Source organism: Scleropages formosus, chromosome 19 (assembly GCF_900964775.1).
Source record: "Scleropages formosus chromosome 19, fSclFor1.1, whole genome shotgun sequence".
Lineage (NCBI taxonomy): Eukaryota > Metazoa > Chordata > Actinopteri > Osteoglossiformes > Osteoglossidae > Scleropages > Scleropages formosus.
The window spans coordinates 13,990,018-14,017,546 of record NC_041824.1 but is presented as its reverse complement, the minus strand read 5'-3'; the positions used below and the strand labels follow the sequence as shown (position 1 = coordinate 14,017,546).

The 27,529-nt window shown below is 39.9% G+C and overlaps 1 protein-coding gene across 2 annotated transcripts in view; it reads left to right on the top strand.

Moving 5' to 3' along the window:
• Positions 1 to 1,406: 1,406 nt before the first annotated feature.
• Positions 1,407 to 27,529, top strand: part of LOC108939412 (copine-9-like) — an 84,505-nt gene continuing 58,382 nt past the window's right edge. For both annotated transcript variants that reach the window (XM_018760736.2, XM_018760737.1), the window contains exons 1-3: positions 1,407 to 1,862; positions 10,020 to 10,060; positions 25,256 to 25,302. In XM_018760736.2, the coding sequence (XP_018616252.1) occupies positions 1,786 to 1,862; positions 10,020 to 10,060; positions 25,256 to 25,302 (165 nt within the window). In that variant the 5' untranslated portion in view covers positions 1,407 to 1,785. The remainder of the gene's footprint in view (positions 1,863 to 10,019; positions 10,061 to 25,255; positions 25,303 to 27,529) is intronic.

The window sequence follows — 27,529 nt, the reverse complement described above, 5'->3', positions numbered from 1 at the left end:
CATTATAAAATTGGATTAGCATCGCATCATTGATTGCTCACTTTAACTGTTGATTTCTTGTAACATCGCATTTGATTGTATGATCTTTCCTTCTGCATTTGCCATTTGTCACAAAAAACTGATTTAACATTCTGAGTTTCTAATGAATCTGTTCTGTAATTTTTAAGACTGGGTCAATGCACCAAATTCCAGCTTACAGTAATATATAGATTTCATATTTTATATAACCGATCTTCAGATATGCATGTTCTTGGGGTGGATGAGGACCTCTTATTGCCTGAGTGGTACTGGGCACTGTATTTTGCTTATTTGGATACACTCTCTGTTTTGCAATATTCACTATCTGTCTGTCTGTGTATCTCCAAGCTCCAGAAACTGCAGGGTTCAAACTGACAACGAGAAGCCATCACATGCTTCACTGGCTGTATTTCTGAGGTGGTGTGACATGGTGTGTCCCGCGTAGCTGCTAGTGCACTGAGGAATCCCTATCCGTTCTGGGTCTTGTCCCCTTTTTAGACCAATGGCTGTAGCTGCACTAGAAGAGCCTGCTGGACTTAACTCCAAGAACATATTTGGACAAATTTCTGGATTATGTCCAGTGCTCAAATTGTGTTTCTGTGTCACACAAACACTAAATAACAGCCTGTGCACACAGACATTCTTGCTACATAAAAACATAATCAAATTGTTCAATATATTAAAATAAAAAGGCCCATGTCTCCATCGTGACTCAGGGTAGGAAAGGTTGTACAAGGTGAGACAAACCCATGACTAACTGTATCTGAAAACTGCAAAAAAAAGACTCCTTTTCATGGGCCTTCTGCATGTCATAATTTAAACTGATTAAATTTTGGTTTAGAAGTACATGCAAGGATTCAAGGAAAAAAGCAAACACAGAAATTATATTTCTGAGGAGAAAAGACAGGACAAAAGAAAGTGAAAGATAAATATATTCTGACTCTACAGGATAACGTCAAATCGATGCTTTTTGGCTGAATTTATGATTTTGTGATATTAATTTATCTCTTGTAAAAGTCTATTGACTATAGCTATCAGTTTCCTCAATGTTTTAGATAAAATAAGTTAATTTATGGCTCAATTACACATCATCATGAGTTAACGTTAAGTTAATGTTATTTTATTTTTGGATGTCGATTTTATACATTTTCTCCTACTGTTCACCCTATTTAAATGGACGCCCTTGACTTGAAAGAGAGAATGGCATATTTGATCTTTTACTTGGGTTTTAGTTAAATTTAAATGCCATTTTGTAATGGTCGGAGCCTAGAATGGAGACTATTACTAAAACAGTAATATGTAAAATTGAGAAAAAGAATTTTGCGAGAACAGCTCATCGCGGCGAACCGCCTCACTGTCGCCATTCATACGTGCATTTGAAACGCTAAAGGACGAGGCGTGTGTCTGACTCCATCTGGCGACAGGAACGCAAAGGACAGAACAGAAAAAAAAGAAAGAAAGAGAAAGAAAGAAAGAAAGAAAGAAAGAAAGATCCATCCGCGCTCCGGAGCGGCGGCCCCACAATGAGTCGCGAAACCGCCTCCTCCGAGCGCTCGCGCGGGCAGCGCCTCCAACTTGTCGCCTCGCGCCGCACCTGCAAGAGCTCGCGCTGCCCGCTGCATGAGGAAGCGCGCGCATTCGCCGAACAGCTTCTCATTTCCCTTACTTCTTAGTTTTCCTGGCAGAAAATAGTTTGTGTTATTGTGACTTAGTAATAAAAATAATAATAATACTAATAATAATAAGTGGATTTAAAAATACCGGAGGATGGCGTCAATCGGGGACTTCGACCCGCTGAACTCCAGCGTACCTGCAACTAAAATTGAAGTTACAGTCTCATGTCGGTGAGTGCTTTTCGCCGTCGACGAATATGCGGACATGTTCTGAGTGTGGAAATAGCACCTTTAAAATAACACTGAACAGAAGACCATATAGTGGCATATGATATAGTGTAATTAAATGTAATAATTTAATAAGCAGTTGATACCTTCCGTTTTACCTCAGAGATAAATGCACGTGCTTGAAAACGGCGGCAATTGAATTACTACTGAACAGTTAATTACAGCAATATTTAACATGATGTTATATTATTTATTCAGACCCTTGTCCAGGGTACTCACGCCACGGGGATTTTTGGGGTTGGGAGGTTAAAACACATCATAATGATTTTTTTTCAAAGAAAAAGTGCTCTATGCTGTGGACGGTACCCTCGTCCGCAGCACTTTCACTGTAAGCCGGGCAGCGAGGAGCAGGTGGAGAAATGCGACTTGACGGTTTATTGGCGCGAGGTGTGTGTGCGCGCGTGCGTGTGTGTGCGTGCGAGCGCGCGCTGGACACAATTAAAAGGTGGCGTGGCGACTGTCCGCCCGCGAGTCCACGCGCTCGGACACGTGCATGTTAACTGTTTAAGTGAGAGGAGTTGTTGCGCGTGCCGCTGCCTGTATTACAGGGTAAAATGCTGGATATCCTTGATTCGTACAATTTTTCGCTAGTCAAAACGAAGCATAATGGTTGCGGAACCTCTGCTGAAAGATGAGGTGCATCAGTCCGGTTGGTGTCGGTGCCCGCGGTACTGTGGTTCTCATTCATTCATTCGTTCATTCATTCATGCATGTTCCTCTTTTCACACAAGCTGGCTCTAGTGGGGTCCGGCGCATAACACGATTATTTCAATCCACAGCACAACTTTCGCAATTAAAGCCTTGTTGCCAATGACTCTTGAGATTTTTTTTCAATCAAGGATTTTTGCTTTTAAGCGCCCTTTTTAATGTCAAAGAACCACGTAATAAATGCAGCTAATGTGTATTTTTTCATTGTCAAGCGAAAATGTCTGATAGTCTCCAAGCTGAGGCCACTGGATGCCATGTATGTATAATAGGTAATAGTGCAAACATTTTGTTCATGATTGTGTGGGTCTCCCTGCTTATTCTAATAATTAATTATCTGACCACATCCCTATAAGACCATACCATATTTAAAACCTCCAAGATTAAATATCATGGCCATACCTAAACACAGAACACTTAAATGCTAAATATATATAGACATTCATTTGACACATGTATCATAATCACATATCAAAGCACATGCATAAATATAATATTTAAACATAACCAACTTCTATCACATATTGAACACCCCTCTGCCATAATTGTACATTTCTAAGGAAAGGGTGGGCCCTTTCTGTGGGGCACTTTCTGTGAGCCACTATAAAGCTAGTTCAGACCCACCCCTCTGTTTGCAGAGAGGAAACAGTAAGTAATATCCCAAAGGGGCAGTTGGGAAAAACAGCAGAAATAATCTCTGACAGAATGTGAGAAAAGCAAAGTTAAGTATTGCGTTACTGTAGTACTGCATATGCGCATGGTAGCAGAAAGTCTGTGAATTTTCCCCTATTAGTGTGTACACCCATGAACCCGGTGTTGTAATATTGTAGTGTGTTGGATTTGCCTTGTTGCCAATATGGTCAGAGTGCTTATTTGTTCTTGTAGATCTATGTAAGTGGCTGCACTTGGACATCTTAGTGTTCGCTGGTACCTGCTGCCCCTAAACACCAAACAAATTGTGCAGAACTGGCCCTTGGCTGTGGGAAGCTGCAGGTTTAACATCATATTACAAGCAACACATCAGGTCACTTCAGATTCCAATAATTACTTTAATAAAGAATTCAAAAGACACATACACTGACTGAAGCCACTTGTCCCAAGCAGGGTTGCAACAAGCCAGGGCCTAACCCAGCAACACAGGGCACAAGGCTGGGGGGATACACCCAGAATGGGACATCAGTCTGTCATAAGGCACCCCAAATGGGACTAGAACCCCAAGCCCACCAGAAAGCAGGCACAGGCCAAACTCTCTGCACCACCACACCCCCTGAATTTAGAAGAGTTGGGATAAATAATAGATGAGTATATTAGGGGTGTGCAGCCCTAGTTGTCAAGAATCCCAAATGTGTTGATTTTTGTTATTAACTGCTTTGTTTGGGTAGTTCAGAAGTGTTTAGTGGACTTTCATTATGGTCAGTAGTTCAGAAGGTAGATTTTTCAGAGTAAGGGTTTCAAACTCAGTTCTTGTCAGTCCAAGTTTATATTGACTTTCATCCTGAAATCTGTTTTATTGGCATCAGTTGGTTTAGCTATTTCTTTGTTAACTTTATGTACAGAATAATTTCCTATAAAATATGTAGAAATGTAGTATTGTCCAAATATATCCTGACATATAAACCATTGACAGTACATTAAAGTTTTTAAAACAGTAAATTTACAAAATAATTATGGTGCTGATTAATGGAGAAGGGAGGCTGGAGCAGAAACCCAAATACCTAAAATTCTTTAAAGGCAAAATGTGCCTTTTGTGTTCTAAAGTGACAACTTCAGCAATCATAATTAATAGGCAGAGAAAAAAAAGATCTGAAAAGAGAATGAATTCAGGACATAACTGTCTGGCAGCAATTTGTCAGATCAACCATTATGAAACTCTTACTTAGGTGACTGCTTATTTATTTAGAACACGAGATTTCATTTCCCAGAAAGGTTAATTGAGAATCTCAGTGAGACTTGTGACTCAGAACCTGTGAATAAATGATCAGCTTGCGTATATGTCAATAGCTTTTCTCGGTTTAATTGAGTGTTATGCTATTTATGTTGATTGGTGCTGTATAATCAGTCTGGAATAAACTAACAGCATCCATCTCTGTATGTGATTGTATAAAACATTTCATGTACTAATTTAATCACAAAAATTGAAACTACATAAATTTACAATGTACATAAAATCTTAAACATGACTTCTCACTGGAGATTTTTAAATTGTTTCCTGTAGGTGGTTGAGGCATACTTACCTGTTTTTGTGCCATACTATCTTTCCATAGAACTTTAAGAAGCAGTTTGTTGTGTCTGTCAGAGAGGTTGTTGCCCCGAGGGTTCAGAGTGTCGGACTGGATAATTCTCTGATACTGCTTAGTCTCCCTCAGGATTTCTCAGCATATCTGACACTTGGTTTATTGGGTAACCTTTTCTGTAGTCTCACTGGCTGAATGTTTATCACACATGGCTCGGTCTCTCTACCGTTTAGCTGTACAGCTTCTATTTGGGAAGATGTTTTTATTTCTTCTTCTTGGAAACTGCATGTGGACAATCTCCAATGTCAGACTGGGATAATGCATTGTTAGCCGGCTCTTTTTTAATGTTGATTTTCCAGAAGAATATCCTTGCCGAGACCCAAAAAAAAAGAAAAAAAAGCTTCTGGCACAAAGTGGCAAGCGAGATTTAATCTGGACTTGGATAATTAATGTGGTCCCTGTTGCATTCCCACATGCTTTCTCCAGGAGACAGGGGAGCAAAAGTTTGCACAAAACTACTGACTGCTTCTTGAAGGGATTGCTCTATTCACTAATGCAAGTCACAAAATATTATGACGAGGATGATGGCGATTTTTCTTTGGATTTGACTTTGTGTGTTCAGCGGATTTTGGCACTCACAAAGTAGTCCTGTCATTGCAGTAGACACCTTTGATTAACACAATACATCTATGTTGATTGATGGTGGGAGATTTTTTTTGTCATATTAACCATACTGCTCCTACAATACAAGGCTCCACAGTGATATTGATCAGTAATGGTATTTAGTCATTTATATAGTAACTTAGTACTAGGGGGATGGGGAAGAGGGTACAGGTACAGCATTTTGGAACAGTTGCTCAATCATTATAGTTATTGCTATTTTGCACTTTCTGCTCCACCAAGAATCTTGCTTTAATCGGAGGGTGTAGCCAATTTTTGGACTGTGTAAACAGCTCTGCACAGGCTGAGCTGCTCTGCTCCATCCGGTGGCTACCAGCTCGTCATGGTAACAGCCAGTTATGCACAGGCATGAGGCACTGAAAGTGGGGCCTTTTAAAAGTCAGTGGTCCAGGTCAAATGGAGCAGCTCTGGAGGTCGCTGTGCTGGCATACTGTTTCTAGGCAGATGTGTGAAGAGAACATTCACTCAGTCACCCTGGCCCTTATCTGCATGTCCCAGAACATGCCTACTGCCATCATCCTTTATCAAAACTGAGGTGCAGATGCCAGGAAGGTTTTAATTACATTAATATTGATTGCTCCGACTACTCCCATGCATTGAAAGCTTCATGCTAACTGTTTTACTATAATTACCTATACTGTTTTACTACTTATAACTTTCTGTAATTATTGGAAAAGTGTCATATTTTCAGCTATGTACAACACAGAATTTTGGACCAGCTATCTAGAATTCATGCCTGAAATTCATTAGTCTAAGCTTTTGCTGCATCTTCTATGAAAGTATCTCAAATGGTTTTACTTGGGGAGGTGTAGTGACAGCGGGTTTGGCCGGATCCCGCTGTCTGGTGGATCTGGGGTTCAAGCCCTGCTTGGGATGCCCTGCGATGAATTGGTGCCCTGTCCTGGGTGTGTCCCCTCCCCCTCCAACCTTGTGCTCTGTGTTGCCCAGTTAGGCTCCGATTCACTGCGACCCTGCTTGGGAGAAGTGGTTTTAGACTGTGTGTGTGTGGTTTTACTTGGTTCATTATTTTGTATATTTCCTCTGCATTAAGGTTGACAGTGTTACTACTGATAATACTGTAGGGTTGTTTTTTATCAGCTGGTGTGTCAGGAAGAAGATGTCCTTTAAGGTATATGTGTACATGTGTGAGCATGTGCATAGATTTAAATATACAGTACACCGGTGTATGTCTGTGTATATACACATATGTTCACAGTGTCTGGAAGACTCCATGACTCATGCATAAAACATATTATATTTGCACTGGTTTAATTAGAAGCATGCTTATTGAGACACACCGTACAGGAAGTGGACTCATCTGTTTGCTCCATTGTGTCAATACAGATGCCAGCTGCCACCCATGGCGACATCAACCTGGCCTCTCCGTGATGTGCAGATGCTCAGCACATTTCTTCTTTTCTGAGAATGAAAAATAGACAGAATCACAGCAAAGGGGTGAGAAAGGCCTTTTAGAAGTTCTGAGTTGGATAAGTTTTATATATGGTAGACAGTGACCTACCTAACCCTCGCTAAGTCCTGCGAGAGGTGGTTTCACCAGCAACAGTGGGCTGACAGATTGGGGTCAGGTGAATTAGGGAGTTAGCGGGGCATCGGCAGAGAGCCACATCAACAGATACGCTACTTGCAAGCTAATAGCAGGCAGGGAAAAAAAGAGAAAAAAGAGCTGTCTGATGGACAAACCAGTCGGGGTTGCGTTACACAGTCAATGTGCTCCAAAACATTAAACAGATACTATTGACTGCACTATGACCACTAATACTGTGAGTCACACGCAAATTTACATGAGGAAATCTTTCTCTGGGCCGTAGTGATGGACTGGCCACTGTAATCCATAGCCAGTCCTTTAAAGCAGGGCAGCTGTTAAGGAAAGTGAAGTTTGAGAAAAAGCAAATTCCTTAGGGTCTGCCTTGGGTGGGTGCAGGATGTACAGGAGCAGTGTTGATTAATTTTGCTTGTCTGCCACTGATGGTAATGAACTAATGGAGGAACGTAGAGATGATGTGTTAATGCCATTTAATTATCTTGGCCTGTTATTCATCAGCAGTCTGCTTCAGCAGAGGAATTATCAGTGTGCCCCTCTTGAGAGCTGCCGTGGTTTTCTAAAATACTTTTGTAAAAGTCTACATTTCTATTGTCCACCTGTGACCTGCTGAACGCTACCTGCATATTATCTTCATTACTCATAATGAGTTTTTTATCTGGCATATTTTGTCTCCATGTCAAAGAAATCATGACATGTTTTTTCAATTGTCTGTATGAAGAATTTGTGTCATTTGTGAGCCCATCATTGTTGGTTGAAGAACTGAACCAAAATGGTAGCAAAGTGACAGAACCCAGGACTGATAGCACTGTTTGGGTAGATTAGATGTTAGGTCAAATATCCCAACAGTTGAGGCAGCGTGGTTGACTGACTATCACATGATATGAAGATACCATTTGCCACTTGACTGTAACTAATTTTATGTTAGATTTGGTTATTGACGATGAGAAGGTAATTTTTCCTGGTAGCAAGCCTCTACTTTGCCTCCTGCAGTTCTGAGCAGCACTAGGCTGAGGTGAAATGGAATCGATTGCCCACCCATTGAGATTTTTGCGATGCATGCTGCCATGCTTGGGCTCTTGTAGGAGAAGGAGCATTCCCTCTTACTACTGTCACATCCACGCCCACAACACAAGCGACAACGCCTGACTCTGCACTAACTCCTGAGTAATCGCTCACCCTATAAAAACCCTCTTCAGCTCCCGTACCGTTGCAGAATCTTGTTTGGGACAACCGCCCTTCCTCGCGTTACTTCGCACACACACTTGCTCTATCCTCTGTTCACGAGCTCCGGTTTTTTGACTCCTTGCTTCGTTTTCCAACCACGTCCATGGATATGTTCCTGTCCTGTTCGCCGATCGACCGACCCTGTCCCTGGTATTGAGAACTTGCCTCTTCCCTCAACTTCAGACAAACAACGCTGCACTTGGGTTCAGCCATCCCGGCTCTCTGTGTTCCGCGTGACAATTACCTGTCACCAGTGTGATTGAAAGAAAGGTGGATACTATAGGACAGGAGGAGAGTGGTAGAAGCAAGGGCTGCCTTTCAGGTCTGAGTATTTCAGAAAGTGCTGATCTACTGGGATTTTCATGCACAACCATCTCCAGTGTTTACTGAGAATGGTCAGAAAAAGAGAAAATATCCAGTGAACGACAGTTCTGTGGGCGAAAATGCCTTGTTGAAGCCAGAGGTCAGAGGAGAATGGCCAGACTGGTTTCTGCTGCAACATTCAGATGGTAGGGTCAGAATTTGGCATAAACAACATGAAAGCATGGACCCATCCTGCCTTGTATCAACAGTTCAGGCTGGTGGTGGTGGTGTAATGCTGTGGGGGAAATTTTCTTGGCACACTTCCGGCCCTTTAGTACCAACTGAGCATCGTTTAAACGCCACAGCCTACCTGAGTATTGTTGCTGACCATGTCCATCCCTTCATGACCACAGTGTACCCATCTTCTGATGGCTACTTCCAGCAGGATAACGCGCCATGTCACAAAGCTCAAATAATCTCAAACTGGTTTCTTGAACATGACAATGAGTTCACTATACTCAAATGGCCTCCACAGTCACCAGATCCCAATCCAGTAGAGCACCTTTGGGCTGTGGTGGAATGGGAGATTCGCATCATGGATGTGCAGCTGACAAATCTGCAGCAACTGCGTGATGCTATCATGTCAGTATAGACCAAAATGTCTGAGGAATGTTTCCAGCCCCTTGTTGAATCTATGCCACAAAGAATTAAGGCAGTTCTGAAGGCAAAAGGAGGTCCAACCTGGTACTAGCAAGGTTTACCTAATAAAGTGGCTGGTGAGTGTATCGTGCATCTATCTGAAGGTAATCTAATTACTTTTCAACTAGTTTATCCAACCACAGTCTTTAAGTGCCTTTTGGTCCTGAACCCTTATGGGACTCTTTTTGTGTTCGCATAACATAAGTAACATAAATACTGTAACATTTTATCATCAGACATTGCAAGAAGAAGCAGGAAAATACACCAGAGAGACAACTCACTGTTAGATAGTAAATGTACAGGTAATAAACTAAAGGACTAAAAAACAAACAGGGTAAGGTAAAAAGTAGTATGCACACTTGCTCACTGGTTTGATACCCTTGGTATAAAATGCCAGATGTCTCAGATTAGATTGAGATAATTTCTTTAAGTGCTTTTAATTTTTAAATTTAGTATTTGTCTTTTGTCTTATTTAGAAATAAGAATCAGAACCAAGTTTTGTTGGCTATAGCTCATGTAAAGGCAGGCACACAAAAACAAAATCAAATGCTGATAAAATACTGGTAGTGAATCTTGACTCCAGCATACACTGTTCTTGCCAAAATCTGAAAAAATGAAAGCACTTGACGTAAATGTATTCTTTACTTCCTAAGACCATCGTCCTTCTTGTCTATTGTCTTGTTTCCATAGGAACCTGCTGGATATGGACACCTTCTCCAAGTCGGATCCGGGTAGGTGACACAGGCTTTTGAGAAATGAGTGCGCAAGGTCCCAGCCAGAGAGAGTTGTCACTAGGGTTACTGAAGGAGCCCCATCCCCACAGAAACACATGCATGCAAAGACACACACACACTCAGCTTGCTAGTTTATATTGACGAAATCTGCATTGCTGGGCTAAAAGTGATGTGAACTGCGGGTTTAAAGACAGTTGCAAATTCTGTGTGATTGCACTGTGATTTTTTTCTTGTTATTATTGAAAAGTGAAAAGTGACAACTGCCAATATTTATTTGTATCAAGTATCAGTGGTCAAGTATCTGTAAAATGTGTGATGAAATACACAGTTGCTAATGTTGTCCTTCCTGTGCTAGGGGATAATGTGTCATGGCTGTATGTAAGCCATACAAAAGGCAGGGATAAACCTCATCTGTTTATCAAGTAACTACGACTGGTATCCCGACTGTGTGTTTTGTATATTTAATATAATAAATGCATTAATATGAAACAAATGGAACTTTTAACAGAATAAATACCTTGTTTTGACATCACATACAGTCTTAGCTTTCCAATGAATGTACAAAAGACATGGTATAGCAACATAGTCGATTTAACCATGGAGCAACAGAAATATTAACATTTAGATGAGTTTCACATTGTTGTCCTCATTGAGGTTATTGATTCTGAAATGCCCTTGTCCACAGAAGCATTCCTGGCTCTGTATGACTGGGTTTCAGAGGTGGTGTCATTGCATGCGATTACTGAGGTCTGCAGAGCTGTGATTCTTTTTGCTTGGACTATTCTCAGATGCCTAGTGAAATCCTTTTTCGACTATTTCACTTGAGTTTCTGATTTTTTCTCTTCTTCTCCCTGCCCCATGTGGCTTTAAAATAAATACTTTTGTGGTTAATTAAAATTTGTTAATTCCTGTACATATAGTGTGGAAAAATATTTGTCTCATTAAGGCAAATTACAAACAACTTCCCAATCACTGTAGCTAAAATTTTACAAACTGAAAATATCAATCTGTCCTGGAAATGCTGGTTTAAATGTACTTGGAGTTTAATGAAAGAGGTACAACGTCATTTTTATTTTGTGAGTCCTTCTAAATATAATTTACTTTTTCAGTTAGCAGATCTGCTTCAGTCAAGGGTATTAGCTGAAATATTTTTTTAACAACTTTTATTATTCAATTTCAGTTTTACATCACCTGCAACATGCACTCAGTGTGACACTATATCAGCATTAATACATCAATTAATTTAATGCTTTGGGCAAAAGCTGAAACAAAGTACAAACAAATATTTAAAAAATTGCCAAGTTTATTACTAGTCTGCTGGAATTTGATAAAAGTAGGATATATCTAGTGTTGCAATCACAGTCGTTGGCATACAGTAATTTGGACATCCTTGTGTATTCCCTGGAGTGGGTCAAGAGGGTATATCCTGTTATTTTGTATAAGTACACTATTTGAATCCCATCTGTGTATTTTTAATCATCATGTTGTGCTCTGTAAGAATATACATTTGATATGTATTTTTGTGTATATGGCTAATCTCTGAACTGTTGACAGTAGCCATCTTATTAAGCTATTCGTCAAAGTTTGCCATCTTAAAACTGAACTAAATTGCATTTTACAGCCTTGGATCATTTGCAGAACAATTTTATAATGTATATGGTGCATGGAGGACAAAGAAAATTGTATTTGTGGCCAGCCCAAGTAGTGAATGTTGTGTGTTTATCGTAGTTGAGTGATTAATTATAAATGTAATTGTAAATGATTTTGATCTGCCGTGATTAATGACTGCATAGCCTGGTCTGTAATGGATTCATCAATTGTCGCTGAATGTTCAGTATTAGTACAATGCTACAGTGTCCACAGCAGCTATAAATGCAAATGTAATCTAATGTTGAATACACCATGCACAATATGAAGGGCTACTTCAGAAGTCCTGTAAATTTGCAGATGTGTGTATAACTTACATATGCGTTTGCAGATTCAGAACTGTAACTGTAAGATTCAGTCCTATCTAGTATGGACTGGTAATGTGAAAAAACTCTTGAAAGCTGAAGTTTTATAAGATAAAATGAAAATTCCATATCACTGCTCTCTGTCCTTTTCATCAATCACATGTCATTTGAAAATGTTTTGTACAAAGTGTTAGGTAAATAGGCTGCTTGTAGTATAGTGCTTGGTGTAGGCACTAATTCATTGATGTGTAAAATGTGTTTTTTTAGTTGAGGTCAGTATCGGATAAACAGAAGGTTTAAAAAAACCCAGTGTCTTACATGGAAATGTAATGTAGTGGTTATGAGTATCGGTTGTATGTGATGAAGAAAAAACAGAATGGATAACTGTCCTTGAATAAGTTAAACAAATACCTGGTAGAAAAAATGTGAAACATTCTAAATCTGTTTGGATAACACTTCTATTATTGTCAGTGTATGTGAATATCACTGGTGGGATACAATATCTACTGCACATTAATGAGTGAAAATGTAATTTTGAATTACTGCCTATATGTGTGTATGGTCTCACCCATGTATTTTTAGTGATCTTTTACTAAAAATGAAAACCATCAGCTGATGGCCATCTTATTATTTATGACATTAGTTTTATGAATCCCAAAATATTCTTGACATAGAATAATAACAGGACTAGCAGCGGAACGGAACTGTAATTAATCCTCCTCACCAAAAGCGGTTATTAAAATCACTCATACACTTCATGCAATGATCACAGCGGAGACCTGCATACATTAGAGTCCACTGGACAGCCAAAAGACACAGCAGAATATGCTGAGCTAAATAGCTGTGACACTGTGCAGATGTGGGATCTGTGTCTTTCCTCCACTGGTTGGTTCACTCTTTTGGGTGGCTCTTCAGGTCAGTCACAGTTCTACATCACTCCTATAAAACACCCTGAAATTTCTGTATCTGCTGTCTTGGCCTTGATCTCAGCAATTGTGATATCAGCTTCAACCTGTTAGTCATTGCAGTAAAGAGCAATGATTCCACATGAATACACTGCTGAAATTAATACACAAGTGCTCTTGCAGAAACACTTATTTCCATTCCTTCTTTGAAATAGAACAAATAAGGTTCTAGGGAGAAGAAAGTGGATGGATTATGCTAAGAGTGTGGTTAGATAATGCAAATGGGTGTCTTGTTCTTGCTGATATCCAGACATTTATCACAACCTTTGTTATGTTACCACTTTATTTTGCTTTCCTTTCTAATAACTGAATAATTGCAGCTTGAACCATAAATATAACTTAACCAAAAATATAGATGACCAAATTCATAATTTATTAATTCAGTTTTTGTTCTTAGATTAAAAATAACCACAATTTGCAATGATTATAGTCTTCTGATTTCTCTCATTATATTTTTCATTTTTTTGTTAACATAAATTGAATATTCCTTATTTTTCTTTGCAGTAATTGCTTACTGTTATTGCCTTTGATAAATTGCTTCATCTGATTGCAAAAATTTGCCCTGGATTTTATACAGTCCAGAGACACATGACGTTAATTGTGTTTTTTATTATTTGTGCATCATTCTGTACCATTTCTAATTTGGGTTGGAAATGTACTTGCTTATAGTACTAACAGACAAGACAAGAAGGAGACTGAATTTATTTCATGGATGTGATTTTTACAGCATGATTATACTGCAAGAGGTGGCTGTTTAGAAATGATTTGGAATTGGGTGACTCACAAGAACATTTAAGATGCTTAGACATAAAAGTTTTGAAGTGTCCTTTCCAGCGTTCCAATTATTACATTTCATGAGCCTGAGCTTCTAATACCATAACTGAAAATGGCAGGAAATCACAGAGGAAGAAGAATTTGTACAGAGGGCAGCATGGTGAACTTTGGCCGACTCCTGCTTGGTGACTGTCCCTTTCATGCGCTTGTTGATGGCAAACTCACTCAGACAAATGGGCATGTCAGACCCCACAGGCCCTGAGTCTCATGGGAGTGTTTGTCATTAGTGCGTATGACTGACAGAGGGAAGGGAGGGCACAGTATAGAACTGCAGCGGTAAACCTTTGACTCTAGGAGTGATGCTTTGAACCTGTTATCAGTTCCAAACTGGCAAGACAATATTTCAGGCAATTTAGCAAAACTTCTAAACCCTTTGTTTGAAGTTTCTTTTGTTTAATCAAATATATGGGAAAAAGATAATTACTGAAAATAATATGTTTGTTTTTCTATTCTCTTTTTAAATTAGACAAGGTAGGTTTAGCTGAACCCAGGTCATGGTTTCACACATCGTGTTGTTGTAGGTTATTGTCAGCTTCTTCTTAATATAAGATTCATCAGTTGACTTGGGCCTCCTGTCCAGAGTGAGGAATTGGGCTTAACTGTGGTTTATTTCCTTGTTTACAACCCTGCTGTGTGCACAAGGGTAGGTGCTGTGAATATATAGTGGTTCTCCTTGTTAAAGGACAGCTCTGACATGAGTAGTTTGTCCTTGCTTCTTCTTCTCTTCTGTTGATGTAGGCTCTGCAGTTTGCTGTGAAAATTGTGTGTGTATGTGTGTGTGTGTGTGTGTGTGTGTGTGTGTGTGTGTGTGAATAATGCAGGTATCTCTCAATGCTCGAAACTGCATTCCAGAAAACTTAGCAGATATTGAATTTCTGGATACCAAGAGCCTATTTCCCATTATTTTCAATGGAAAAAATTATAATGTGTTCCCAGCCTACCCAAGAACCTCAAAGCAACTTCCCCAAATATCACTAAAACGTCTATATAATACAACAGCCCATCTTTAGTATGCTGTTGGCCTGAGTGAGGACCTGAACATGGAGCTTTATCTCACTGCCACTACAATAACTATCAAGTCATGATTCCAGCATGATATAAAAACACTTCCTGATTACGAAACACTTAATGAGGCTGTTAATGGGTGTGTTTCTTGGCAGCACGTTTTACAGACACTTTTCTTCAAACGATGTACATCTCAGAAAACAATGCAGAAGTGCATTACACCTGTCTTTACTGTTCTGTTTTCATGCTGGGGTTGTAAAAACCAGGGCAGTTTTCTGCCTCACCGACTCTGGTTTCTCTTCGTAACGAATTGATAATTGCTCTGCACTATAAGCAATAAGCCGAGCAGGGATCCACTGGGCATTTCACATTTATTGTAAACAACTATGCACTGTTGCCAGAATGAACATATATATCTGAAAAACCAGATTTCCCTCAGCTGTTTCTGCAGTCATTGCATTAAATACCAGTTGATGCTATTTTTTGTTCACCTCACAAACATTCAGCTGGTGCTGACATCACTTCTACATTCAAAGGGCAGCTGCTAGTGTAGTGGTTTGAGCTGTTGTGTACTACTGTAGTACCCTTGAGCAAGGTGCTTTCCCTATATCCAGCTGTATAAATGGGCAAATATTTGCAGACATCTTAACATTGTAAGTTATTTTGGATAAAAGGATCAGCTAAATGAGTAAATGTAAATAACACACCCAGTATGGGCAACAGAGACTCCATTGGAATTCACTACACTTCTCATCATGCAACACTCTCACATTTCTAACACACCAAGAGATGGAGAAATCTGGACAAAGGCATGTGAATCCCTCTATGACAGTGTGTTTCAGAAATCAGTGGTGTTTACCTTATATGCAGTAGACAGCAGCACATTGCTGCACTTAAGCTTTACTTGCACAATGCAGGACTTTTAAATGTTTCTTTGAACAGGCTTTTGATACATTTTATTATACTGGTTTATCATTCGGAAAATTGAAAAATTGGCTAATAAAAAGCCAGGAGTCGTTATGCCGAAATTTTGGTTGAAGAGTGTTTGTAAATCGAGGGTGTTTGTGTTGGGAAGCATATGTAGGTGCAGTGCTAAAAATTATTTTCTTGTGTATATTTGTTGCCATGCATGTGTGTTGCTGTATTGTTAAGAAGCGTACTATTGGAATATTTTTCCATTTGGGCTGCAAATGAGTGAAATGACAAGGTCATTATGAGATGGTGGCAAATTGTCAATATCGCAGTGGGGAGAGCTCTGTAAGTCCATCAGTCTGCCTAAGATATTGAAGACTAGCAAACAAGGAATGATGACAGTATGATGGAGTTGAAAACAGAGGCCACAGGGAAGAACAACACAGCTGCCATATCTTCTCTGTTTACATTGATTTAAATTGCACTGTATTGATTTGCTATTCTAGGCATGGATAACCTCTACAGTACTTGAACTTTAAATAGAAAATACAGCACTTGAGACTATATTTCTCGATTGACTCTGTATCCTCAGTGGATGTGCCACAAACAACACATTTGGTACACGTCTGACAGTGAAAGAGAAATACAGCATTCTTTGTCTGTTGTCATTAATGAAAAAGAATGCAAATTGTCAAACATGTTTTCCTTCTGTGTATTAATGCTTCAACTGTGCCATTTCATATGCAGGTATAGGCTGACAGCTTTCCACTGGCTTATGGGTCACCACCTCTTGCTAACGTGCTACAGTGGTCACAGTGCTTCTGCAGAGTCATTTGCAATCTCAATCAGTCAAAAACATTTTATTTACAGTGTATTTTAATAAACAGTTTGTAGTGCTGTTCAGCTCATTTTCCAGAGGGAATAGCAAAACAGAAAAACCACTTTACCACTGTGAGGGAAATCTGAAAATGATTCTCTGACACCTGAAACAAGAAGGTCAAACAGAACTAAAAGAAAATCTTTGTAAATGTATACTAAATAGATTTGTGTAAGACAAGGTCAAATGTGGAGGAGATGATGGAACATTATGATGAAGGCAGAGCATGCGGACGTTACAACAAAGTGGCCATAGTCTCATGTAGGTGCCAGTTGATAGTGTGTGGTCTAGGAGCCTGGGTCAGAGTCTCAAGTTAGGCAATAAAATATATCATATGACTTAGTATCTCTCTTACTCAGCATAGTTGTTTTCTGTAAAAAAGATGAGTCATGGCTCTGGGAGTAGGAATTTCTCACCCTGTGCTAAGCCAGACCTGTGGGTGGGGGACACTTTGGCTTGCTGACAGTGAGGTGAGAGTAGGACATTACTATAGCTATAACTATACCACATATTGCACGCAACTTTGCATATACAGTACTGTATGACAGGGTAAACACATAGGTTTTTAGCAGAACTGTTTCTGCTTTCTGAACATCGGAAGCAAGTGCAGTGTAATCAGGAATGATGCTACACTCTAAGATGTTCTTGGTTTGGTAAGAATCCTGCCAGCTGCTCAGGATAAAGGAAATTTACTGAGGCAGTAGAGTAGCTTGGTAGTAACGGCTTCTTTGAGCCCTGTCATAACGAATATTTGTATGAGTTGTATGTTGTTGAGAGATAGAATAACCGTACTTTAACTGTGTTTCTTAAGTGCTTAAAATATTTTTAAAGTGACTGTCAAAGGAGTGATCAGAATGAGCAACTTGACTAAGTTTACTAACAGTTTTCCCAGAGTTGTTTTTTTTTGAGAGGGCAGGGAAAGTAATTTACGTAATTTAGGAGCGAAGAATTTGAAAGCACCTGTTATTTCAACTATTGGCTGCCAATGTTGCTCAGGTAAATATGATTTAATGTATGAGATCACAAATAATCTTGGGCTATCCCTACACCTTATCGTAGTTTTGACCCAAAATGACTCCATGATCACGTTGCTTCTTTTCAGTCAGTGGACTGATAAACAGTCCACTTAAGCCACTGATTGAATGTAGAGGAAAATATAATGCAGTTCATTGAAATATACTTGGTGTGTTAAGTTGTGGTTTATACAGCAGTATGTTGACCTCCTCAGCTATTTCAACCACTGTCATGTAAAATGGGAACCTTTAGCAGGAGGAGTTCTAATTAGTGTCCTTCAGGATCCTTGTGTGTTGGGTTAGTGCAGGGCAAGCTGTGTGTGCTACAGTGTGAGAGGTAGGGAACTTGGATGTAGTTGCTTCTGCTTAAATGTGTAGGCGTTTTTGTTTGCCTCTCAACCAGTGCCCAAAGGGACTCCCATAATGTAGGGTAAAGTAGGACAGAAAAGGAAGTGGTTCGGAAATCACTGTAGCTGATGAGCTCGGAACCACCAGCTCAGAAATGCCCGAAGACTTCCACCCAGAAAGAATGTAATTCGTAAAGTAATTAAAGAAGACCCCGTCTGTATTTTCCTTTGGAAACCAATTAAACCCTCTTTCATTAACACCTCATCACAAGCAGCTTCTGCCAAAGACAGAAGCTTGTCCCATTGTGGGCTATATTGAGGTTATAATTGTCTGCATTTATTAAAACTAATCAAACCGCCCCAGGTATTTTGCAAAGGTCATTTCTGAATATAAGCCTGCTGTGTCAGTTCTCTCAGTGTGTAGGGTAATTTCCAGAATCCAGCTCATGTAATCGTTGCTGAACAGCTTCCTCATGTAAAGGCAGGGCTGTCCCAGTCCATTGTGTGAGATTTGGAAGAAAAATTTTGAGTGATCTGAACACTTTTTAAAATGTACTTTGTTATTTTTACCACCTTTCTATCACTTTACAAGGGCTAATTTGCCAAAAGCTGCAATGAGGATGAGAGGAGGCTGGTACCATCACTGTTAGAACATTATAAAAAGAGTGCACTTTTCCCCAGAACATCTGCATTGTTAGTATGATAAGGTACAAAAATTTACACGTGTTATAGGCAGATGGCAAATTTATAGTATAAAAATGAAATGAGGATGCCCCGGAGTGCTCCCTTTTCTGGATGTAAGTCTATGAAGTATCCGTTACTGACAGTTCCTTACTGAATGTCAGCTGAAATAATTGTTTCCTTTGATTGCTTCAGAACTTAAAACTCCTAAAAAACCAATGGCAGTTCAGCTTTGTCTAAACTACATATATTTATATATATATATATGATATATATATATCAGGTCCCCCGATTTACTATGGTTCGACTTACAATTTTTTAGAGTTTACGATGATGAGCTAGCGATAGACATTTGGAAACCGTACTTCAGATTTTGAATTTTGTTTTTTTTTTTTTTCCTAGGCAAACGATGTGAAGTTTGATACTCTCTCGCGATGCTGGGCAGCAGCAGTGATCCTCATCTCTCAGTCTGCCACGCGGTTGTGTTCTGTGCATCTGTAATGTCACAGAAATACCCATCTGTGTCTCCTGCTACTGGTGGGAAGAAGAAGAGGAGGGCAATTACTCTTGAGGAGAAACTCAACATATTTGCCCAGCCTGAAGGCGGCAAGCCCATAATGACCATCACAAATATGCTAGGCTATGATGTTGGGTAGATTAGATATATTCAATGCATTTTTGACTTTCAATATTTTCGACTTATGATGGGTTTATCGGAACGTAACCCCCTCGTAATTCGGGGACCACCTGTGTATAATATATGTATACAGTATATGTGTGTGTGTAGTTGCTAAGAATAGATATTGAAATATTGATTTGCAAACTTACAACAAATTTAATTTACCTTACATTCATTTATTTGATGCTTCTGTCCAAAGTGACATATAGTGGTAAGGCACTTACTATTATTTACCCATTTATAAAGCAAGGTAATTTTTACTGTAGCAATTTAGGATAACTATCTTACTCAAGGGTAGTACAGGCAGAAGTGAGAATCGCACCCGAGATCTTTGGGTCCAAAGGCAGTACTTCTAACCACTATGCAACCTGTTGTCCCACAAATGCTACATGTTCTGTATGCTGTTGGTAGGAAATACTGTAATTTTTTCATATAAAATACACACACACACACACACACACACACACACACACACACACACACACACCTTCTGAACCACTTGTCCCATACGGGGTCGCAGGGAACCAGAGCCTAACCCGGCAACTCGGGGCGTAAGGCTGGAGGGGGAGGGGACACACCCAGGACAGGACGCCAGTCCATCGCAAGGCACCCCAAGCAGGACTCAAACCCCAGACCCACCAGAGAGCAGGACCCGGTCCAACCCACTGTGCCACCACGCCCCCACACCCCCTACTCATATAAAATATTGAAAAAGAAAAACAATTGTTGACAACTAATGTATTTAGTGTATTTTATATTAAAACAAGCTACAGTAATGACTTGCTGTTTCTTTAGGTCAATTTGGCGTAATAGAAACTTTAAAAATATGTTTTCAGATCCTTTCTGGAGGGATACTTTAAACAGAAAACCAGATATTACAATCCATCAGAACTCCTGCTTCCAAACCTCTCCTCTCAAAATGCAATTTGGAAGTGGCTTTTTACTAAATTAAATCAAAGCAGTCATCAAACCAACAAACAAATATATATATATATATATATAATGCTACTGTGTACCTATCCAATTTGTCAAAATCTCAGCATGATTACACTTACAGTATTAAAGACCACATTTTTGCTGACTTGAAATAAGTGTATTGCATGTCAACCACAGTATTAGATTTGTGACAGCAGCAGACTGAACTGGCTCATATACACGGTCCTCCTCTTGGGCACTGCTACCTTGTATGTATGGGAAACACTTTCCGTACTGTTCAGCATTGTACTTGCTGTGCCTTTTTTAACACATAATCTACAGTATACACACTGTTTATGAGTTTTACTGCCTTGTTTTGTTCATCATGCTTTCTCTTACATTAAATTTAGCTGATATTTTTTGCTGAAGCAACTTACGATGTTAAGGTAAGAATTATTTACCCATTTATACAGCTGAGTATTTTACTGTAGCAGTTTAGGGTAAGTACCTTGCTCAAGGGTATTACAGCCAGAAGGGAGATTAAACCTGCAACTTTTGGTTCCAAAGGCAGTAGTTCCAGCCACTATGCTACCAGCTCACACACACATTGTACAATACACTCATCTCTACCTGTGCCAATCACCTGCCCCTCATCCTTTCTTTTTCAGATTATTACTTAACTGGGTCTTTTTTCCTTAACATTGCTCTAAATTCTTTGCTTTTCTTTAGTCCATTATTCTGCACTCCTCACATTTTTCCCCTGTATGTTAAATTCATCAGTTTCTGTATTTCCTATTTTAAGGCTATTATTGAGCATTGTGGGAGATCCCAGTGAAAATATCTGTCTAACAAAAGCCAAGCAATCATACAGCTGCAAATGTTTAGACTGTTGGGCTGTGGCTAGAACTAGGTGTATGTGGCTTGCATGCCTTTGGGACAAAGGTCCTTAAAGGGCCTACTGTCTGTTTTCTGCCCTCTCCTTCTTTATCTGGCATTTTTTAAGAAACACCCATCTTTCCATTGAATGCTGTCAGAATTCTCTGGATGGCATTCTACACTGCAGTCACTTTCCATCAGGGAAGTAATCTGTCTGAGGGCAAAATGCTGGACCAGTGCTCCAGAGACCTCTGCCTCCTTGCTGGCAGGCTGCCTTCACCTGCCACCCTCACCTCACAGTGCCTCTTTACTTGCCTCATTCCTTTACCTTCTTAAATCATGGGGGAGTTAGAGGACAACATGCTTTTTAAAAAAAAGTCCCAGCCATTTAATAAAAGATGTCTGATATCTTTAAGGGGGGTGCAGTTGTGCAGTGGATTTGGCTGGGGTCTGCTTTGTGGTGGGTCTGTGGTTCGAGCCCTGTTTGGGGTGCCCTGCGACGGACTGGCATCCTGTCCGGGGTGTGTCCCCTCCCCCTCAGCCCTGCACCCTGTGTTGCTGGGTTGAGCTCTGGTTTGCTGTGACCCCACTCAGGGCAAGTAGTTGTAGAGATTGTGTGTGTGATATCCTTAATAAGAAATAAGGGAAAAATCCATTTCAAAGCTAGTATATGTACCCATTTTGAAGTAGTCATTAGGTGCTTTAGGAAATTAATTTTAGGTGACATATTTTTTGTCTAGCATGAATTATGTGAGCTATATATAAAAGTACTGGCCCCATGCATTGTATTTTTGCTGTGTGTGACGGGGGAACCCCAGGCTATCAAGTTTTGTAATGTCTGTTCTTGTAGGTAGCATTTCTAAATAACCTTGATACATAACAATAAGGTACACATACACTCTGGAGCAAGTAACTCCCCTGATCTTCTGTGAACCATTGAGTTGTATTGGAAAAATATGTTTTACTTGGAAAAATGGCTGTATTGATGAAACTTTCTGAAACACTTTCAAACATGTGCCAAGCAGATTTGGTCAAGACAGACGAATTGCCAGTGTGAAGTATGGATCAAATGGTATGATTCATGACACATATCTGATATGTCTTCAGAAATGTTTGTAAATAGTGGTGAAATGTGACACACACACACATACACACACACACTGGCTGAAATCGCTTGTCCTGAGCGGGGTCGTGACAAACCAGAGCCCAACCCAGCAACACAGGGCGCAAGGCTGGAGGGGGAGGGGGAGGGGGAGGGGGAGGGGGATGGGGGGGGGGGAGGGGGCATACTCAGGACGGGTGAAATGTGACATTCTAGAGAAATTTGGGGTTTATGCTTCAGTGAATCCGGATGTAGTGAGTACAGTATGATTGTGAATGTCTTAGTAATAGTAAAAAAAAAAAGAAAAATTAAAAAACCATAAAATAATAACACTGTTAATTTAACTTCAACAGTCTTGGAGTACAGGTTAAAAGTGCATGCAGTGTCTGAGTACTAATCTTGGGCCTTTTTTCTGCTGTAGATCAGTTCTTAAGCACCTTGTGTTTTGAAATATGACAGAAGGTGTGGAGGAGAAAGGTGCCGGAAGACAGCTGAGCACAGAGTTTGCGGAAGAGAACAGTTTTAGTCATACTTTTAAGTATCATATTCATATATATATATATATATATATATATATATATATATATATATATATATATATATATATATATATATATATATATATATATATATATATATATATATATATATGGGGGTGCGGTGGCGCAGTGGGTTGGACCGCAGTCCTACTCTCCGGTGGGTCTGGGGTTCAAGTCCCGCCTGGGGTGCCTTGTGACGGACTGGCGTCCTGTCCTGGGTGTGTCCCCTTCCCCCTCCGGCCTTACGCCCTGTGTTGCCGGGTAGGCTCCGGTTCCCCGTGACCCCGTATGGGACAAGCGGTTCTGAAAATGTGTGTGTGTGTGTGTGTGTATATATATATATATATATATATATATACACGAATGAACTATTTACAGATTAATAGGTAAAATACAGTCATATCACTCACTCGTTCTGTCTCCCCATGCACAACTTACTTCTGGAATTGCCCATTTGCTTATTATTCAAGTTTGTCTCCAGTTCTTTTGTGTTTTCAGCCATGATAAAGCTGTGCTTATAATTAGTTATTGGTGACTTGAAAAATCTTTTTGATTTCGTTGATTTAAACTTATTTGAAGTTCCACTTACTGTAGTCAGGTAAGAGCTGATTTATGTTGTTAAAAGCTGCTAAAGCACTGGTAAAGTAGAAAAAATATGATAAGCAAACTTTTAGTTTTTTTCTTACAATACATATTGTATCTCATACTCACTGATGCCTTTCACAAAGGTAAAGTTTCTTCTTCTTCAATCAGTAAGTGATTGTGTATGTGCAAGTAGGGGCCATAAGTGCCTCTAGGGGACAGCTGTTAGTGCCATTGCCTTTGGACCCAATAGTAACTGGTTCAAATCTCATTTCCAACTATAGCACTGCTGAGCAAGGTACTTACTGTAAATTGCTCCAGTAACCTTCCCCCTCTCCAAAATGGGCAAATCATTGTAGGTAGCTTAACATTGCTTTGGAGAAAAATGTTTGCTAAATGAGTAAATATAAGTTGGGTTCTTTGAGGGAAGTCCTTGAGTCCAAGTGCTTGTGGAACTTTCTGCTCATAAGGGGCCCTTTTTAACCGTGACGCTGGCTTATATTACAACTTTTCATTTTGAGTTTCAAGTTCAGCTGCACACTGATGCTTCTTACACACAATTTTTTATCACACCTCCCCTCCAAATTTGCCACTTCAAAGGGTGTCTTTTAGCGATGATTCAAAGAGTTTTGTTTTGCCCCCAGTCTTTTTGCACAGAAAATAAACCCTGAATACAGAGATCCGTTGTTCAGAGGAACAATACTGTTTCAGCTGGTAGTGCTTGCCAAATTAATTAGGTTGTCGGCTTGATTTGCAGCTTCAAGATTTCATGCTCTACATATTTAACCTTGAATTTTTCAATGGAGACTGTTAAACAAATACAGTTACATAGTGCTTCTCAGGTGGACTTTTTCAGATGTAACACACTTTGGAGCAGAGCATTATTAAACAGGAAACAAGAGAAGCTGTGCTGAAATTTTGAGTCCATGACACAACATGTCCCTGTTGTGTATGTCCAATAGCATTGAATCCATGCCCCTGGTCACAAACCACCGTGGTCATTTTGGATATTAAGGAACCAGCTACCCATTCCCACCCACCCTTTCTGTGTCCCCATGCACAGCTTACTTATGGAAATCCCTATTCATAATTGATCAGTCACTGGGGGTCTATTGTAAAGTGTGATATTCCAGGTGCAGGGGGTTTAATTCAGACTCTGTTTTACTGGACTGCGCAGCAGCAGCTGTATCAAGACGGGCAAGATCTCATTTAATTGTGGGTGACAATTTTTAAAATCCATTACCTGTGAGATGGTGTAATTTATTCACTGAAAACTGCTCAGACACTTAAACAGTGTCATTTTCGGTTATCCATAAACTGAGAATAGCCTCTCTTGCTTTTCTAATCATTTGCACTTTTCTCTTTGTGAAATGTCCTAATGTGCTGAGGAAGGATGACATTAGGGACATGTCACTGGCGGTGCCTGTTAGCCTGGTGCACATTGTACCATAGAATTACAACACTCTTTCTTAGCCTCCGAATCATTCATATTATTTTAGTGTCCACATATTTATGTATATTTTGCAACATAATACTTTTTCTTGAGGGAAATTGGTTTAACATCAGTTCTCACCCAACAGTTTGTTTCTGTAAATTGTCAGTCACCAGGTTTTCCTCCTTTACTGTAGTTCTCAGCTGTGCAGTATAACAGCTTTGTAGGTCTAGTATGAGATGCACTGTTGAATATGCTGCCGAGTGGAATGTGAGATTTAATGCAGTCATTTTTGTCCAAGTCCATCTTCAAACTTCCAGACTGGTGAACTTGTCAGTAATATATTGGAATATATTGCTTTATATATTACATCTGAGAAGAATTTAGGTTCAAGGGTTTCCTTCAGTTCCATATTTAAAAAAACATTTATTCCTTCCCTTCTCCTTCCTTCTTTCTCCTCCACCTTGTCTGCGCTGTACAGTGGTGGTGCTCTACATCCAGGGTGTTGGGACCAAGGAGTGGAGGGAGGTAAGTGTCAGTGTCTCTCTCTCTTCCCGTTGATTGTGCCACATCTCGTGTATTCTGCGCTTGATATTATGAATATCTAATTGGGCCGCTGCCTGTGATTTGATCCGATTGCTTAAATCAAACACGCCTGCATGCGCATTTGAACATGAACCAGCACAAAGAGAAATGTCACCCTGTAAATTGGGTAAGTCTTAATAATCTCCGATACTTTCTAAATGTTTAATGGTTGCTCAGCTGTGGCTTGAGCTGTGAACTGGGGAGGTGTTGCAGCAAGGTGATCTGCTCAAGCAAGCTTCAATGTCAGATGGTGGTGCGTGGAGAGGCCTGGTGCTACCCGTGGTGTGAGCGTGGGATCGAGAAGCCTGCCTTCCTGTTGAGTGACTCTTTGCTCAGGAGGAGCTCATGAAACATTGAAGATAGCAGTGAGATCAGTAAATGCCCCAGGATCCTCTTGGAGTTGGCATGGATGGGTGTGGCTTTATCCAGGTATGGTTTAGGATGACCATTCAGTGAGAGCTCTGGTTGTCTGTATATGGTTTACATCAGCTGGGCTAAGCATCAGAAATATGGCAGATGGGGCTAAAGGAATCCAGAATGTGCAGGATATGATCTAGTTATAGCTCATGAGCGTTGTGGCTTTTATTATTAAACACTGGGCCTTTGGTGGAGATTGCTGCTTTTGGAAAAAAAAAAAATGCCTGATACTCTTTGGTCTTTGTTACTGACCCAGTTATCTTCTTTTCTATAGTTTCCTTTCCAGTAGAGCTTACTGACTGTCAGTGTGGAAACTTGAGATTAAGAATATTCACATTTCCACAAAATTTGCAGCACTTCTTTGAAATCATGAAATACATGTGTATATTGATGAATTGCACATTGATGAACAAATTCAGTTTTTTTTCTTGGCACAGAATAAAAATATTGGTATCTCCTACATCACATGCCCTAAATTCAAAAATTAAATCCAAAATGTTGTATCACCTAAGGTTTTTTTCTTGGAATGAGCATTTAAATGTTTATAAAAAACTGTCGAAATATATTTAATTCGTTATCTACCAACACCAAAGGCAAACACACATGCCCTTTTATTAATCTGAAGATTCAGAAGTTAATATGATGGTAAAATTCTCTGTTATGTAAAACATACAGTAATGTAAACATGCAAACAGATAAGAAAATGCTTGCTATTACTCACATTTTTAAAAACCCCTTCTAGAAGACCAACTGGTGTTAATGACTGGTTGTCCCGAGTGGGGCTGTGGTGAGCTGAAGCCTTACTCGGCAACGCAGGGCACAAGGAGGAAGGGACACACTGAGGACAGGACACCAGTTTGTCGCAGGGCACCCCAAGCAGGGCTTGACCCCAGATCTGCCACACAGCAGGCACTGAACAAGCCTGTCATGCCACCATGTCCCCCCTTTCTAGAAGACTTTATTTGTAATTTGATTGCAGGAATTCCTTAAGGCGATTCAAACTATAGTTTGCTAGCTTGTTTGGTGACCATATTCCCATACATCTTTTCTCCATGCCAGCAATATGAATATGAAAAAATGTGTCTTAAGTAACATATTGCTCCTCCACACCTTTATATGTTACAGACATTCTGCATGTTTCAGTTCGCAGTAATTTTCCTCTCGAACAATGACCACAACAAGAGGGACTGCTTCAGCTTCACAGATTTAAATGTGACACAAAAACTTTATTTTTTACCAGTTAGTGCATCTGATTCCATAAGAATCACATATTTTAATGTTGCCACAAAATTCTGTGTTACAGTGCTGTTGTGTGTATATTTACATTTTATTCATTTTTCAGAAGCTGTATGTCTTAGTTCCTCCTGTGTGCTAAGTAATTGCGTCTTAAAAAGACACATTATGTGCTTAACATTTTTTTTCTCTAAACACGCTTGCATCCTTACAAATTGCCGGTTAAATAAATATTCGGCTACACAGCCATATGGATTCAGGGATATGAATCGATAGCCTGTTTTGTCATTTCATCGGCCAGAAGCCTTCTGTGCAGGAAACGGGTGGACACCCACTCTGCGCCTGCCTTGCCAGTTTGGGCTGCTGCCTGGACTCCCACATATGTTTGCTTTTTTACAGTATGTCTGTAGCAAACATCCTAGAGGGCATGTGCTAATTACTGTTTGTTTATAGGATGCCCATACCTCTCTCACTCTGACTTACACACGGATACACACACCAACACATTTGCACTTGTGCA